At 40.0% G+C, this 16405-nt stretch overlaps 1 protein-coding gene across 1 annotated transcript in view; it reads right to left on the minus strand.

Moving 5' to 3' along the window:
• The window catches only part of LOC120305471 (citrate synthase, mitochondrial), a 34062-nt gene extending 18620 nt beyond the window's left edge, over nt 1-15442 (minus strand). Inside the window, exons 1-2 of the mRNA XM_039337376.1 lie at nt 15230-15442; nt 261-308 (exon numbers count right to left, since the gene is read on the minus strand). Coding sequence (XP_039193310.1) covers nt 261-308; nt 15230-15283 — 102 coding nt within the window. The 5' untranslated portion in view covers nt 15284-15442. The remainder of the gene's footprint in view (nt 1-260; nt 309-15229) is intronic.
• Between the last annotated feature and the right edge of the window lie 963 nt (nt 15443-16405).

Below are 16405 nucleotides of genomic sequence, written 5' to 3' on the forward strand. Positions count from 1 at the left end.
TAACACTGTATTTATGGTTCTACTATGAATTCTTATCATAAGCATAAATGGTCAAACAACTGCAAACTACTCCTCTATCTCCTAAAATGTATTGTCAATGGGAAGGAGCTACTGAATTTGAAAAGAATATATACTGACACCAAGCACACCAATAATGCAGTCACCAACCTAGACTGGTCTTCAGTATAATCAAGACTCAAATTGTCAACCAACAATTTGTACATCCTACAAGAAATGAAAAACAAAACAAAACAACTTACTGTAGAAGCACTTGCATGTCTCGCAGCAAAAATGATACATGATGAATTCTGTAAAGAGAAAGAAACATTAGTTCTACACTAATAATCCTCCATGCCCTATAATGCACTTTTAGCACACTTTGTCCCACTTAACTCCATCACAGTCCCCTCCTTGACAAATATTGGAAAATACTGGATTTCTGAACCATCATAATCAAGGAACTCTCAGCAGCATACAACAATAATATTGAACTATATAAGCATCACGATATAATACAATCACAAACAATTAAAACCAGTAACTGTTTATTTGCTACGTGAAGAAATGTATAGCACTGACTTTAAGAATGTAATATGGGCCAGCGGCAACCACACTCAAGCACTCAAATTCAGTTCAGTTTGGAACCTCTTGAGTATCTTTCATGGCTGAGCAATGATTTAAATTCTTATCACTCAAGTCTTCTTTTTTTATTATACCCTATTAGCATTCCCATTAGTTATTCCCAAATATGCATCTGGTTTACTACTCGGTTCTGTTAAAATGTTTAGTCTGGAAATCCAAAGAGAAGGGAAGAATGAGATCAGCAGCTGGCTACCCCATTAAGCAGCAACAGCAGCATTAACATAATCCCCAGTGTCAGGTAAGCTGACAATTGTACTGTACTGTAACAATTTTCACACCATGGCTTAGCCCCAGTAAATACCTGACTTACTTCCAGAAAATCAATAAACTTAGGGCTGATCTAGGGGAGGCTCAACATTTATTAATAGTCTCCTGTCAATTTTGATCACTGCTACTTTCGCTGTCCAATCATCATAGGGAGGGTAACACTTGGATTGTTGTTGTTTTTCTCTCCTAACTTGTTGCTAGAAATAACATACAACGCTGCAATCTCTGCTTAGTAGTTGCAATCCAAACTCATTTCATATTCAGCTTAATGCCACATCTGGGGCATGAACAAGTTTCCTACAATCTTAATTACAAAACAGGCTAAAACTAAGAGGTATAAAGCTAGAAAAAAACTTAACTTTTAAATACTGACTAATATTCACTAATAGGTACTATCTTATCATTAGCCTATTTTCTCTACCATACTTTGCACCAACCTACACATATATTTCTCTATCATATGGTGTCTTTTATATGTTTTGGAATACTACTCCCACAAATCTCATTTAGTATAAATAGAGGAGAATATATGTACAGTAGCTCAGGTTGAACTGTAGAGTCCCTGATTCCGTCTGAGTTTGGTAGAGAGTGATTCCCACTTCCTTCTAACATTGAAGGTATTACCTTGTTAGCTAATGAAACATCTGCAAACAAACAATCAAACTTAGAGAGGCCCAAGGACTGTATCTCATCTAATACCGTCAATGGTCAAACTTCCTATGAATTGTAATCTAAATATCTTGAGAACAGAAATATTTGGGCAAATGTTTTTATAATATTTAGCTATCTGGAACTGTTAGGGGGCGGGTAGCAAATATGTTTGATGAAATAAACAGTGCTCTACAAATCAGAGTACCTGGTTCATACTGCATCCTGAGTCAAACCAAACAATCTACATAACGCTTTAACACAATGAACCACCTGTTTAAAAATACAGAATAAAACCATATATGGAGTTACTGAACACCATTTGCCTGCAGGAAAATATAGTTTGGTAGGACCATCTGTAAGAAACTAAGCTTAGGCCATCACGTTGGAGACTTGTTAAAACTCATTGCTTCTTAAATAGATCTGATTTTATCTAATCCTAGCATAGAAATAAGCCACAGTGACAGTGGAAGTCTTTTCCAAGAGGGCTCTTCTGCTGATTTAATTAAAGACTTTGAACATATGAAGCTGCTGCCAACCACAAACAACCCAAGACATTTTCTAGTCTGCCTTGCCTGTCAGCATCTCTCAAGGTTTCAAGACTGCAGCATCTGACAGCCAGGGATTGGATTTTCTGCATGAAAAATATGCACTCTAGAGCTCAGCTGTGACCCTTAATAACGAGAGGATTCTGCATATAATCCTTCAGATTGATACTCTCGTCTAGATCTGAGGCACCAGATACAATGAACTAAAACCTCTGCAAAACCTTTGACAAAATCAGTTACTCTCCCCCCATTAAGTAGGAATAGCAAGTGCTTTCTAGAACTCAGCCAAATTATAAAATGCTTGTTCCTTAATAAGGAATTTCACAAACACTGCTGACAATTCCTTGCCTACTTCCAGCTGACTTTCAGCTTCCCTGCAGAGACTTCTCAGCAGCCTTGAACTCATGTTTGTTCTTGTCTTTTTTTATCTGCTTACCTCTTCAACAGCCTTCCTTCTGATGCCTTCTGAAGAGCACATACATGCAGGATTTTGTTCTTGGGCAGCCCACGTAGAAAGTGAGCAATCTGGCTTGACACGTACACCTCTCTGATTGGCAAAAAATATCCCACTACAAATACTGCTAAAAGCTAGGCCCATTAAAAATATTGGGGCATCATCAAACTCTTTCTGAAAATGTTATTGCTGTTTCCACAAAATCATTCCGCTAAATAAAAAGCAGAGAAAGCTGGCTGTAACCAAAAATAGCGACTTTCAGTTTTAAGACTATTAAATAATCAATTATACTGCCAAAACTGGAAGTTCAACATTAAAAAGACAGCAGTGTGGCTTAGCTTTATCATGCATCAGAAAGTTGTTTCATTCCTAGAGCAGATCAGAGGGGGGAAAAAATCTTAGTCATTGCTCAAAGCAAATGGAGGAGGCTTAAGGACAAATGGTGTGCTTCCTAAAACTGTATCTAAGCAACTTTTATTTCTTCTTCACTCTGGACTGAAGAGAAATATCTTGGGACAACTCCCAAAGGAAAGTTGTAGAAAAACAATATTAATTGGGTGATACACAAAATATGGTCATTTCAAATTATTTTTATGAGCAAGTGATTGAATTTCCTTTTCAAACAAATATCCTACTGATGCACTGGATTATCTTCATGCAGACAGTCCTCGAGTTATGACCACAATTGGGACAGAATTTACCTAAGTATGGAAGTCATAAAGTGCAATTTCACCTAACCACAACACTTAGCAATGGCAATCCTACCACTCGGTGAGCTGCGCTGATTGCCAGTTTGCTTTCGGGTACAATTCAAGGTGCTGGTTATCACCTTTAAAGCTCTACGTGGCATCGGTCCACTTTACCTGAGGGACAGTCTCATCCCACTGGGACTGGCCCGCCCTACCCATGTGGCTCTAGGGCTGCTTCTTATGCTGTGGCTCTGGGGCTGCTTTTCAGGAAGCTGTAGATGCCCCGGAGGCCTCTGCCATTTCAGCCTGGCTCGGCAGTGTGGCACAAAGGGGCTTCTTGGTGTGCCGTATCTCTGGGGCTGCAAGAAGCCCCTGGGCCATAGTACAAAGCACTTCGTAATGCAAAGCCAGCCCCAGCCTCATCCAGCCCAAAGCTACAGGTGACCCTGGAAACCCCAGCCCAGTCCCAGCTGCAGTTACCCTTGCCATCCCACAGCCCGAGCCCCCCCCCAGCTGACATTCATCATCTTCTTGCTTATGCTCTATGTGAAGCCATCTTCCCCAGATCTCGCAAGGAAACCATCATGCGGAGCCTAGGAAAGTCTCAAGGGCCAGGTCGGGCATGCTTGGTATGTAGCAGAGCAAGAAGAGAACGCTCAGCTAGGGCAGCAGGGGTTCTATACCAGAAGAGGTCAAATGGGCATAAATGGGTGAAGAAAGGAAGGGTAGGAAGAACAGAAGTGTCCCTGTGGTCTTAAGTGCAGGCGGGTTGCCAAGCACCCAAATTTTGATCCTGGGGATGCTATAACAGCCGTAACGTCAGGGTCTCTTCATTCAGTGTTGCCATAATTTCTAATAGTCGCTGAAGGATCGTAACTTGAGGACTAGCTGTATTCCCAACTAGCACTGGCTGTTCAAAATACATTATTTGGAAGATCAGGAAGAGTACAGCTGCAATTATTCCATCATAGTATTTAACTGTTTAGTATGGAATATAAAAATAATTTATATCTGCTTCCAGGGCTATATTTTGTCATTATAACTCTACACTAGCATTTTGCAGAATTTGAGTTTATATACTCAGCGTTTCAAATTAACATTTACAAAATCCTAAAGGCTTTGGAATGTAGTCAGATCTAGGGAAATTTCTATTCGTTTTTATTATTTTGAGATGTGAGTTATTACTGCAGATATCTGGACAGGTGAGCTGGTAAAGATTTAACTTAGCAAGTTAGAGATGCTTTTTTGTTTTTTCAAGGCTCAACGAAGTTATTAGAAGTAACATGGAGCTCACAATATGATGGACCTCACTGTCTCCTTGATGAATCAAAAGTCTTGTTTACCAAAAATCTAGATGTGCAATTATTCTCTGTAAATCTATATTTCTTTGGATTGAATGTAACCTACTTATGTTCGAGACAGCAGAAAGATATGAAGCAGTTAAAAAGCTATAATTTTGGCACATTAAAAACATATTTCTAACCACTTCAATATTAGTACTGCTCTTCTTTCTAACATCTTTTTTTTCCTTTCCACTTATTGCCTTGTTCATATTTTGTAATAGTAGAATGCAATTTCTGCAGCTGGTTGCAGCAGTTTAAAAAACAAATCAAAATTAAAAGAAATCTTCTGTCTGTACTTTCTGTTAAGGGGAAAACAATACATTCCTTGTTACCAAATTTATCAGAATAAAGCTCAAAACATATTGACAGTGTTGTATGATAAATTCCCCTAAGTTTTTTTAAGACTATCTTCTGGCTTCCAGCTCACAAATATGGTAAACAAACTAAATATGAATGCAGTACCACACAGTAACAGCTCTGGCAAAGTCAATGATTAATCATTATTCTCAAGTTTAATACAAGGCTAAATTTACAGTTTGTATACAGTAGCAACAACTGATACCATATACACCCATATTAAATGCCCTCCTAAACTCTGCTATGAATTCTCACACACTTATTAATAATGTCACTAGCAAAGTTGAAGTTCAACGGAAAACCCCGCAAGCTATCAAGTTTGTTTCACTTTAACTTGTTGAAGGAGCCACAATGGTTGCATTCATATATTTCACTAGGATTAACTAAAAATGATGACTTAAAGTTGCCAAGGTTGGGGACCCCTGACTTAAAAGACTCAATGGTTAAGATCACATAATGTTCTATATACTGTAGGTAGTCTTTGACTGTTCAAAGTTATCATGACCTTATAAAAAGCTTCTTAACATTCATCCTCAAAGTTATGACTGTCACCCCTCCACATTTATGAGTTTATTTTGGGTGCTTGGCAACAGCTGTGGATTCCATGGTCAAATGGTTGTAATTTGTGACATTTTTGCCAGTTTCCAGCAAAAGTGCCCATTCAGGAGAACAGATTTGCTTAACCTTCATGTGAATTGTTTAATGACCACAGCCACTCATTTATAACGGTCATAAAAACAAATCCGACCATGTGATGCCTCCACTTATGACTGCAATTCTGGGCTCCCTTGTGGTTGTAACTTGAAGACTATTTGTATTTTGTTTGATTCTGTTTGGTTTTGGCTTTGCATGCTCTGTGGAATGTCTAGGCTTCTCAGATCTACAATACCTCTCATACTTTATCTGATCCAGGGCAGAAGAGAAGAAAGTCAGAAAAGCATTTAGGTTGGCAACATAAATAAGCTTCTAAGATTCAGGGAAGCATGGGAATGATAATCTCTAACTATGTTATGTTGACACATACATTGGTTCTTCCAATAAAAGGGAATATGTATGGCTTATGCTCAAACTGTGCGGTTCTTGGTGCTTGTGAGTTTAGTTGTTTGCTTTCATTACCCTGCTAGGAACTGATGACATTACCTACAGTGGCTGAGTAATAATAAAATATCTGTGAACAAATGACCAAACTCAGAGAACACAAGAGACAACAGAGTCTAAAAAAAAAAAGGGGGGGGGCGCCTCAAAAATCTCAAAAGATACAATAAAAAAGCTAAGCTAAGGAAGAAACAAAAAGATCAGAATATATCTCCTTCAGCAACCAAAAAGCAGATTAACACTAAACCAGGGGTAGGCAACCTTGGCTCTTTTATGACTCACGGACTTCAAATCCCAGAATTCCTGAGACAGCTGTTTCAGGAATTCTGGGAGTTGAAGTCTGTGAGTCATAAAAGAGCCAAGGTTGCCTACCCCTGCACTAAACAATCAAGCAGAAAGTATCTTAATCAAGGAATTACCATGGAGGAAACCACACCCCCACTGGCAGGACAAGCTACTGTATAAAAATGGGACAAGCCCCACACTCACTAGCACTGATATTACCTAAGTTGGGTAATGAAAAAACTGCAAGAAAATAATCATGCTCAGGAAGCACCAAGGACTCCACAGTTCAGTTCCGAGCTACATATGTTAACACTGAAATTTGATTTATTTATTTATTTATTTATGAGACTTATATACTGCTTTAAGTGCAAGCACTCTCTAAGCGGTGTACATCAGTAAGCAATGTATGTATGTATGTATGTATGTATGTATGTATGTATGTATGTATGTATATATATATATATATATATATATATATATATATATATATTATATATATTTACATTGCCCCCAACAATCTGGGTCCTCATTTTACCTACCCCGGAAGGATGGAAGGCTGAGTCAACCTTGAGCCGGTGAGATTTGAACTGCTGACCTGCTGAACACAGTCAGCTAAAGTGGCCTGCAGTACTGCACTCTAACTGCTGCGCCACCTCGGCTCATTTAATAGACTGACGTGGAATCTAAATGATATAATTTGCTAATAGAAACAAAAGCAATGGAAGTGTGGAGGGTTGGTGGTTTCTGGCGAGCTTTTCTTGCCAGGAACCTCCAAAACTCTAGAAAGCCTACATGCACTCCCACAATATTTTTTTTCCAAATGTCCTTCATGAACCAATCAAGTTAGCAACACAAAATGCTTTGGTTTTATATAGAATTCACAGATTCTATCCCTGCTTTCCAGGATTCAAGCTTCCTTCCACTTGCATTATTACTCTCTATTTCATTTGCCTCCTCAAAATAGCACACAATGTTGCATATACTGAAAACTACTGCAGAAAGTATCAAGCATTTCAAGTGGGAAGAAATTCCTAGGACCCAGTCAGTGATTTTTTTTTTTTTTAAAAAATGCTTCAGACAGTAGACCCACCCCCTTCTTAAAGAGGCTCTTCTAATTAACTTTCTTATGTTTCTCTTACAGTTCAGAACCATCCTGCCCCAAAGCCGTTGATGAGAATTCTAGAATGACTTGTTCTCATTTGTTCAATTAAACTTTCCTGTTACTGAGGAACATCTATGAAGTCAAGGATCCATGCGATGTAAATGTTCACCACAATAATTATTATAGGATTCTGTGTAATCCTTAGCAATGGGCTTATCTAATAAGGAAGTCAGGAATTTCAACTGATTGTATTAGCTTTCCTACAAACTAGCAACTTGCAGGCCAGCTGGGAATTTTAGCAGTTGCAGCCCCAATATATTGCCTTGCCATCTGCTTTCCAGCTCCATCGTGTTTCTTCACCGCTGCAGAGCTGGAGAGCTTGCCCCACCACTGCCCAGATACCCAAGCATTTCTTTGCTAACTTGCTTTTCAGTATTGCGTTTCTCCATTGTGTTTCTGAGCTGCGGCCCGCACGGAAACAAAAGAAGTTTGTGGGACTAAAAAAAAAAAAAGTTCAATCAGATCTTCCAACTTCTTGCAAAAGATCTTGCAAAGTTGGAAGGTCTGACTGAATTTTTTTTTAAGTCCCACAAACATTTTTTCTTTCCCTGCATGCGGCAGCACAGAAACGCAATGGAGAAACATGACAGAGAAATGCGACAGAGCTGGAAAGCAGGGGGCAAGAAAACTCCCCCAAGAGAGCCAGGCACTAAAACGGGCCCATCTCTCTCTAACAGCTGCCCAGGCCCGCCAGAGGGAAGCCTGGCATCTATTGAAATGCAGCGGCATTCTGGCTCTGGCGGGGAAGGGGCAGCCGCCATGGGAGCTGCAGGCAAGATGCCCGCTTGCTTCAGCACCCTCCCCTGTCGCTTCAGTGGCTGTGCAGGCAGAGGTGTGAAGGGGACCAGGCGGTTGAAAGCACCAGCAGTCTGGCTTGGAAGGGGAGTGAAAGGGAAGAGGCGGGCAGGTGGGCAGGGCCTTAACTAGGGCTTATTTTGGGGGAAGGGCTTAGATTAGGCCCACCCCCAAAAATCAAGCTAGGGCTTATTTTTGGGATAGGTCTTATTTTTGAGTAAACATGGTAGTAGGTCTTACCTACATTTATCTCAGTATAACCAAGCTTGTTTAATATTAGGATGAGAGACCACCAGGGACTTTTAAGACTGCACGCTACAGTGGGAAGGTTAAAACAAGCATCTTGAAAGATAACATCCAGAAATAATTTCTGTCTTGTTGGCAAAGAAAACTGCAAGCTTATGCCCATGTAATCAAGCTTAATTCAAGGAACTTTTATATAAAGGTCAAATAAACCAAAGAAAAAGCTTAACAGAAAATGAGAGAGAGAGAAAAAAAAAACACATTCTATGTCTATGCTAGAAACTAAGTAGGTTGTCAAAACTTGGAACTCTCTTCGTACCTAGCATAGAAATGTTCTTTATTAAACAACAGGTTCAGAGATCCCCTGATAAAAAAGCAATGATAAAGTTTACTATACTACAACCTTCCTTTACTTTTTAGACCTGTGAAGGTCATAAATGCAAGATCTGATCATAAAGTTACCTTTTCATCACTGCTGTAACTGCAAATGGTCATTATGCAGGGCAATCTCTAACCAAGGACTAATAAAATCTTTCATTTATACAGGTAATTACTATATCCTGAACAAAATCTGCCCTAATTTCCAGAAAGCACAATTAGCTGAGCTACTTCCAATGATAGACCTTGCTACGCTTATCAGAAGAAATCTGGGTTTCATTCCCTCCACTATTGTTTCACAAAATGGTTACAATAGGTAGCAGCATTTAGTTGACCTCATTCTCTTTGGCATAAGTCAAGCAGGACTGGACCTGGTTAGTGCTTAGATGCGAGACAACTAGAAAATCCCAGGGCAACGAGTTAGGCTGAGAAGTAAACAAACAAATCAGAAGCCTGCTTTAGTCTGTAGTTTCAGCCAACACTTGCCACATGCTCATATACTTCTCAGCGCTTCAGAGAGACCAAGAAACTAACCTGTGTCCAGATTCTGCATTTCATGGTATTAGTGCATACTTACCCACATGAACCTACATAAGTCTAAAACTTACTCTATACTTCAGTCATTATACATTAACAAGCACCAACACGTATGTGTGGAAAAAAGCATTTCCAAATTCCAAACCAATCCTTCCCATGGATTTAGCTTTTTAATAGGCAGTTTTGAGGTGGTTGGAGTATATATGCAGAGGAGGAAGGCATTCATTGGTTAAAATGGCCTTTAGAGGTTCCAAGATATGCTAGCAGACCACATACACTCTATATCAGGTGTGTCAGACTGGCGGCCCACGGGCCAGATGCGTCACGCACAGGGCACGCCCACCCCGGCTCCGCAAAGGCAAAAATGTCACAATACATCACAATTCATCACGTGTCATGATCAAGTTTGACACCCATACTCTATACTAACATATACATTACCCTGCATATATATATATATATATAAAAGATAGAAAATCAAGTCATCACATTTTCTGTCATTTTAAATAGGATCAGGGATAATAGATAAAAAGCCCCATCCAGGCCAGTATTTTCTTTCTACAGAAGACAACTTTTTATTTGTCAAGTGTTTATGGAATCCTTACATAAATCTACTCAGGTAGCAGAAGAGAGGATATGCTGAAAGCCTCAGAGACAAGCAATTTCAGTTTTATTTCTCCCAAATCCAGCAGGCCTAATTAAAGACTATCTGCTTGGCTTCCTAAGGTTGACACTGAAGGTACATCTATAGACAAATAGAATAGTATTTCCATTTTCAGATCCTCTCATTATTTAGAGGTCACTGTCATAATAAATGCCAATAACCATACAACCCTCAATATTTAGCACCATGAGCAGACAAACTGTACATCATCCAATCATGAGTACAATTAAGGTGAGACAAGGCCAGTCAAGTGCCTGCGTGTCATTTTAACCTGGTTATCAGCACCTGAATGATGCAACCTTACCAATGAATCTGAGCATGGCTATTAATTCACCGAGTGGAGAAACCTCTCCAGCTGGTTAAGCAAGAACCTCTGGCTCTTCTTGTTCTTTTCACTGAGAGGATACCAGTTCAAACCAAGGTTCGGCAATGCCAATTATTCTTCCTTTTCTCTTCCACAGCTTTCAACCTTACCCAAGAAGAAGAGTAAAAGTGGCCCCAATGACAGTATGGATCAAGACTAATATGACAACACAAAGTGAAGCTGTTGAAACAACCTGTCAGGAGCAGAGAAGCTATTGTCTAAACAGCTGGGAGAGTCTCTTACACAAGATATAATCAAGCACCTTTGCTTATTTGAAGTTGACACAATAGGGTTGTCAAATATAATTACTACATTTATTTATAAGAAAACATATCTGTGTAGTATTATTTGCTTTTAGGGTTTTTTATTGGGGGGGGGGGTTGTTTTGTTTTAAATATAACAAAAACTAAACTTGGGAAACTCCAGAGATCAGAATTTGGTTAATTCAAGAATCAACAAGTATTAAAATTTACTTCTTAGGAACATCAATATATGTCCCTAACTTCAAATAAAGGTTATAAAGAAAGTAAAGCTGAATTTGTTTCATTCATCCATTCCAACAAGTGGATGTTTTGTCAGCATAAGCATATATGTGCAGGTATAAATTGAGATCAAAAAGTCCTTTTTACATTTTGGGAACTAAAACAAGCTATATATATTAACTGGCTAAACATATAACAAACCTTAAATGACTAGTGAGTGAAAATTTTGTAATTTTTACTTTTATTTTTGGATATGTATTAATTCATTCTTAGATTCCATGTCTTTTTTAAAGTTAATACTGTTAATAAAGTTTAATACTGAACACACTATACATTTTAATGCTTCTATAATGCTTTTTAATGTTGTTTAAGTCATTCCAGCCAAACAGCAAATAAATGTTTCTGGATCCGGCCTACTTGTTGTATAACAAGCATATTTACCTCCCCCTCCCTCCCCTCCCTCCCCTATCATTGTTCTATATAATGCTCTTGGAAAAGGGGTCCATTCAAAATGGCCTAGGCCTAATTAATAGTTTTTACTTCACTGACATTTAGGACTTCCTTCCTCCTTTTACTTTTAGTTACCTACCCCCCCCCCCGTGCTTTTTTTGTTTAAAAAAAACACACACATCATAAAACCCGCCTTGCCTATCCTACAAGGTTCCATCCAAAAAAGGTGCCGGAACTCCGTTCTGGGCGTTCTATGACAAAAAAAGCCCTGCCTACCCCTCTTTTCCTCATTTAATACACAATTATATTTATAACTGCAGAAATAGAATATAATCTCACATCTTTAGTTTCAGAACACAATGTCTGACTGTGATTTTAAAAAAATATCCAACATTCTTTTAACAGAAATTTAGGGCAAAACTAAGTTTCTAATCAACATATCTTCTCTGTGCATAGAAAGTGGGCAGACACCTGTTCCACTGATTATAGTGGGATAGGCAAGTAAATCATGTTTGCATCTAATTGCACGACAATAGCCCAAGCATAATTACAGCTCTCCCCAAATTCTTAAGCATCAGGGATTCATACTTCCAACCTAAAGTTTCACACTTTACATAGAACAGTGGTTCTCAACCTGTGGGTCGGGACCCCATTTGGGGTCGAGCGACCATTTCATGGGGGTCGCTAAACAACGCAGTCCGCCATTTTTTCCCCCTTTTCCTTAGCTGTGCTACTCCCTTTTATTCTATTGGCTTTTGAAAGACAATAGAATAGACTCTCTTGAATAGAGTCTAATTCTATTGGCTTTCAAAAGCCAATAGGAATTGTCCAGGCTGTCTCTGCCCTGCTGAGCCCGCCAAAAGTCCCATTCTGCAAACGGTGCTGCACCAGTTAAGTAGTCCTCGACTTACGACCAGTTGAGTAGTCCTCGACTTACGACCGGTTGGGGGTTGCAGCATTAAAAAGGTTGAGAACCACTGACATAGAATATATCAGGCTTAAAATCATGAACCCAGTCACTGGGTTCATCATTTTCCTGAACATATAACTATTCCCAATACATGTGTTTCCCTAACAATGAAACTAAGGCATTAAAAAACCCCACTATCATTCCAGTTACATCCCACCCACAAAGATATTTATCATTTTATAAGCACTTCTAAATAACTAGCAAGACAATATCTGTGGGCATATAAATATAGGAGCCATTAGGCTACACTCTAGTAGTGCAAGTATATCCTTCCTTTTCTTGTCAACCTCCCATTTGCTCTTAAGCATATTCTATATGCCAACACATACACAGAAAATGAGGAAACCTATAGGAGAAAGGGAATACATTCCCTAAAGCATACTGACACCATAGGATACGTTGCAGGGTAGAAGAACATTTCCAAAGAAAGCACTTATCAAAGTATCAAAGGTTCTGAAAAAACATGTATGATAAATCCTGCTAGGTATTTAAACTTCAAGCTATTAATAACGCTTCTTGCTCCTGGAACTGGAATACTTGCTGCCACTTATAAAAACTAACATAGAAAAGAGAATCATGTGTTCACAGAAATCCTACAGCAGAGCCCAACAACATGTTACATATCCTATTCCTAGAAAATACTACTTCCAACTTCCATCTAATAAACTGAAAAGTAGTGGAAATGCAATTACTCAGAAGATAATAGAATACACAAATATAAAAACAACTAAAACAGAAAAAAACAGCAGTCAAAAGTAAAAAGGGATTAAGAACATAAAGATCAGCAGTTTACGCAGGCCATTACAACTGCAGTTTATCTGGCTTTCATCCTAGTCTTCACTATCAATGTTTCTTGTACATGAAAGTACCACATCACGGTTCTACCCAGAATTGGCTCAGATTAAACTTTTAGGGGGAAAATGCTGAATACAGCAACAGGGCGGGGGAAACCAGGAATGGTAAATAAATCTAAAAATAAGTGCTCTGGGATCAGCATTTGAATCTATTTGCTAGGGAACTTAGTAGGTCTGGAGGCCAGATTAAAAAAAGAGAATTTGTTTGCCTTACAAACAGATCATGGGCAGACTCCCTGGCAAGACAAGAGCAAACAGGCTATTGAACTTTCTGTAAAAGTCATATAATAGGATTGTATGCCAAAAGAGAACATTATCAAAAAATGTTCAAAAAGGGAAATTACCATTTTCAAGAAAATGTTCCCATAAACATTACCTAATATACTATGTTAAGATATAATTGAGTATTCCAATATATTCAATAGCTTTAAAATTGCAAGTTTGCAGCAAAAATTGTGAGAGAATTACTTGGCCCCTTCAATGTATTTGATTACCACTGTCACATTAGGAAATCAACAATATAATCAGACATTAAGAGGTTAACTTTAACGGAATACTACTACTATACAAAGGAAAAGGCACAGGCCTAACCCTCTTCAGATGTAATATTAATAGTTGTACAAGGAACAGCTAGTTTCAAATGGTTTATGTACAAACCAAAATAAGCAAGTTTCAGGTTTTTTGTCCAGATACAGTTTTAAACAGCTGTTTTATTGTGGACATGGGTTAAAAGTTGTTCAGATGGTACATTTTCAGCTTCTCTAATTGGATGGTTTTCTTTGCTGCTATCTAATGGTCATCCAGATTTTGATAGTCCCAAATGCTTAATCTGAATCCTACTGCTTTCCATAGACAGAACTTCAGGAAGTATATCAAGTGTTTATTCTATTGAAACAAAGAACAGTAAAAACATTTCAGCTTTTGTTTCTACCAAACTACACTTGGTCCAAAATAATTTGGGGGATGAAATCCTTTGTTTTATGTTTAAAACAAAACTCATTTTTCATTTTTTTGTGGCCCTCCCTAGAAACTGACAAAGAAAATGCTCACTTTAACAGTGGACTTCACTGCCTTCCAAGCAGTGACAGTTTCTACAAATTATCAGATTATTAATATAGAAGATCTGAAAGGGGGGGGGGGAAATAGAGACACATTTTTCCAATCTGTCTTTCCACCAGCTCAGTCTAGTTGTATCAGTTTCATGCCTTACAAAGGAACACGAGTACCCAGCATGCAGCTTTCCCCTAAATACCAATTTAAAATTGTATTCGAGTATATTATATACAGATTGAACATGTTAGAGAGATCCAAGAGCTTCCCCTTCAGAGGTCACGTGAACGGAAAAAAGTGTGAGCCGTCCCGCCAAGGCCTAAAGAATACCATAAAGGCCAAGGTGGTCAAATTTAGAAGTATTGGAAGGAAGAGGGGAGGGGAGAGAAAAGACATTTGTTTGTTTGTTCGTGTTTGTTTTCTTTAACGAGCCAGATCTCCAACTACCAACCTCCCGCCCGTTTCCAAAGCACCCCACCCTCACAACCGCAGCCTTCGCATAATAATCTCTTTGCGACATTGGGACAAGAAAGGAGAATAAAGAGAGTAAAGAACATTTAAACGCACTCTCATCATCGCAGCTGCTGGGGAGAGAGAGCGGATGGAGAAAAGTCACCCATCTCAACCCAAGGACACAAGGAGCTCTGCGTGCCAAGCGTCCGTAGGGCTGGCACCACCAAAGGGGGGGCGGGGGAAAACACCCTGCCCAAATCGCACTTCGGCTGGTCTGCACACTGACGTGGGAAGGGAAGCACTGAGAACTTCCACGCGGACACGAGAGAGACTGCCCTGCGGTGACAGACTGCAGCCCCTTTTTCTCCTCTCCCCCCCCCCTCCCGAGCCAAGCCCAAGTCACGGCAATAGCAGTCATGGTGCTCGCAAGAACAGCCACCCACCCACCCCCGAAAAAGGGAAGCAGCAGAACGGAGGGGGGAGGGGGGGAAACCTTCACCTTGGCTCCCAACAGGCGCGCGGCCGCCCTGCTACCGGCAGTCAACAAGGTCATGGCGAGCAGCGACCAAACTGGCGTGGCGGCGAAAGGGAAAGCAGAAGCCGCCCTCGTGAGGGGACCGTCCTGGAGGCGGGCAGAAAAAGCAGGCAGCGAACACCCGGGGGAGGGGGGGGCAGGGGAGAAGACGAGCTGGCTGAGCCGGGCTGGGTTCTGGCAACGTCAGGGCGGAGCAAGGCTGGGAGAAGGCCCAAAGCAGCATTAACAGAGTATTGCCCAAAGAGCTGCGCCTCTTTTCCGGCGGCGGGGGAGCACTGCGATTGGCTGCGAGGCGGTGATGGGCAGGCCTGGCTGCGCGCGGAGGGGAAGGGAAGGGCGGGGTCGAACGTTGAGCGAGGCGTCCCATCTAGGCATCGGAGAAGGCGCTTTAGCGCGCCAAGCGCGTTTCCGCTTGTCAGCGTTGGTTTAGTGAGCCTAGGCTTCCCGTTTTGCGAGGGTGGGAAGCAGTTCTGCTCTCAATAAAAGTTAATCTCTCTCTCTCTCTCTCTCTCTCTGTAACTGTGGCGTCCCTGTGGTTTCTGAGGGTGCTGATTTGCTTGCAAACGTTTCATTATCCGACTAGGTAACGCCACCATTGGTCGCTACTGTGAGGTTTGCACAGTATATATATTTTATATATCAGCTTTGTTTAGTCAGGGGTAAAAGGTCTGCAGTCTCCAGAGAATTACTAAGTCATAATGTTAAAATTCTTCAGCAAAAAAGGCCAATTTTCCCCTGTGATTAAAACAGGAATAAAAATATTTGTGACCTTGGTCCCATGCTCAGGCACATCTTGTGCTCCGCAGGAGTTAACATAACCTTTTAATAATTTGCTCATTACTGGTTTTGTACAATTGTGAATCCAGCCAGGTTGATACATAGCTTAATGCAATGTATAAATTGGGGTAGTTTTTAAGGATATACTTAACTTTACAAAGCAAATGCAAAGCAATTGCAAGGTGGAAGAACCATGTGTCACAGGACCGTTTCACCTGGAACAAACATGGCTCAAATTTTCCACTGTTACAAGTACAATTAAATCAATTCATTTAGTTACAGAACATATCTTGTCCTTTGACTCAAGCAAAAGTACAGGAAAAGCCCAACTCTCCTTAAAGCAATTTACAAACACCATGCCTT

Source organism: Crotalus tigris, unplaced genomic scaffold, assembly GCF_016545835.1.
Source record: "Crotalus tigris isolate CLP2741 ecotype Arizona unplaced genomic scaffold, ASM1654583v1 scf7180000017674.1595824, whole genome shotgun sequence".
In the NCBI taxonomy this organism is placed as follows: Eukaryota; Metazoa; Chordata; class Lepidosauria; order Squamata; family Viperidae; genus Crotalus; species Crotalus tigris.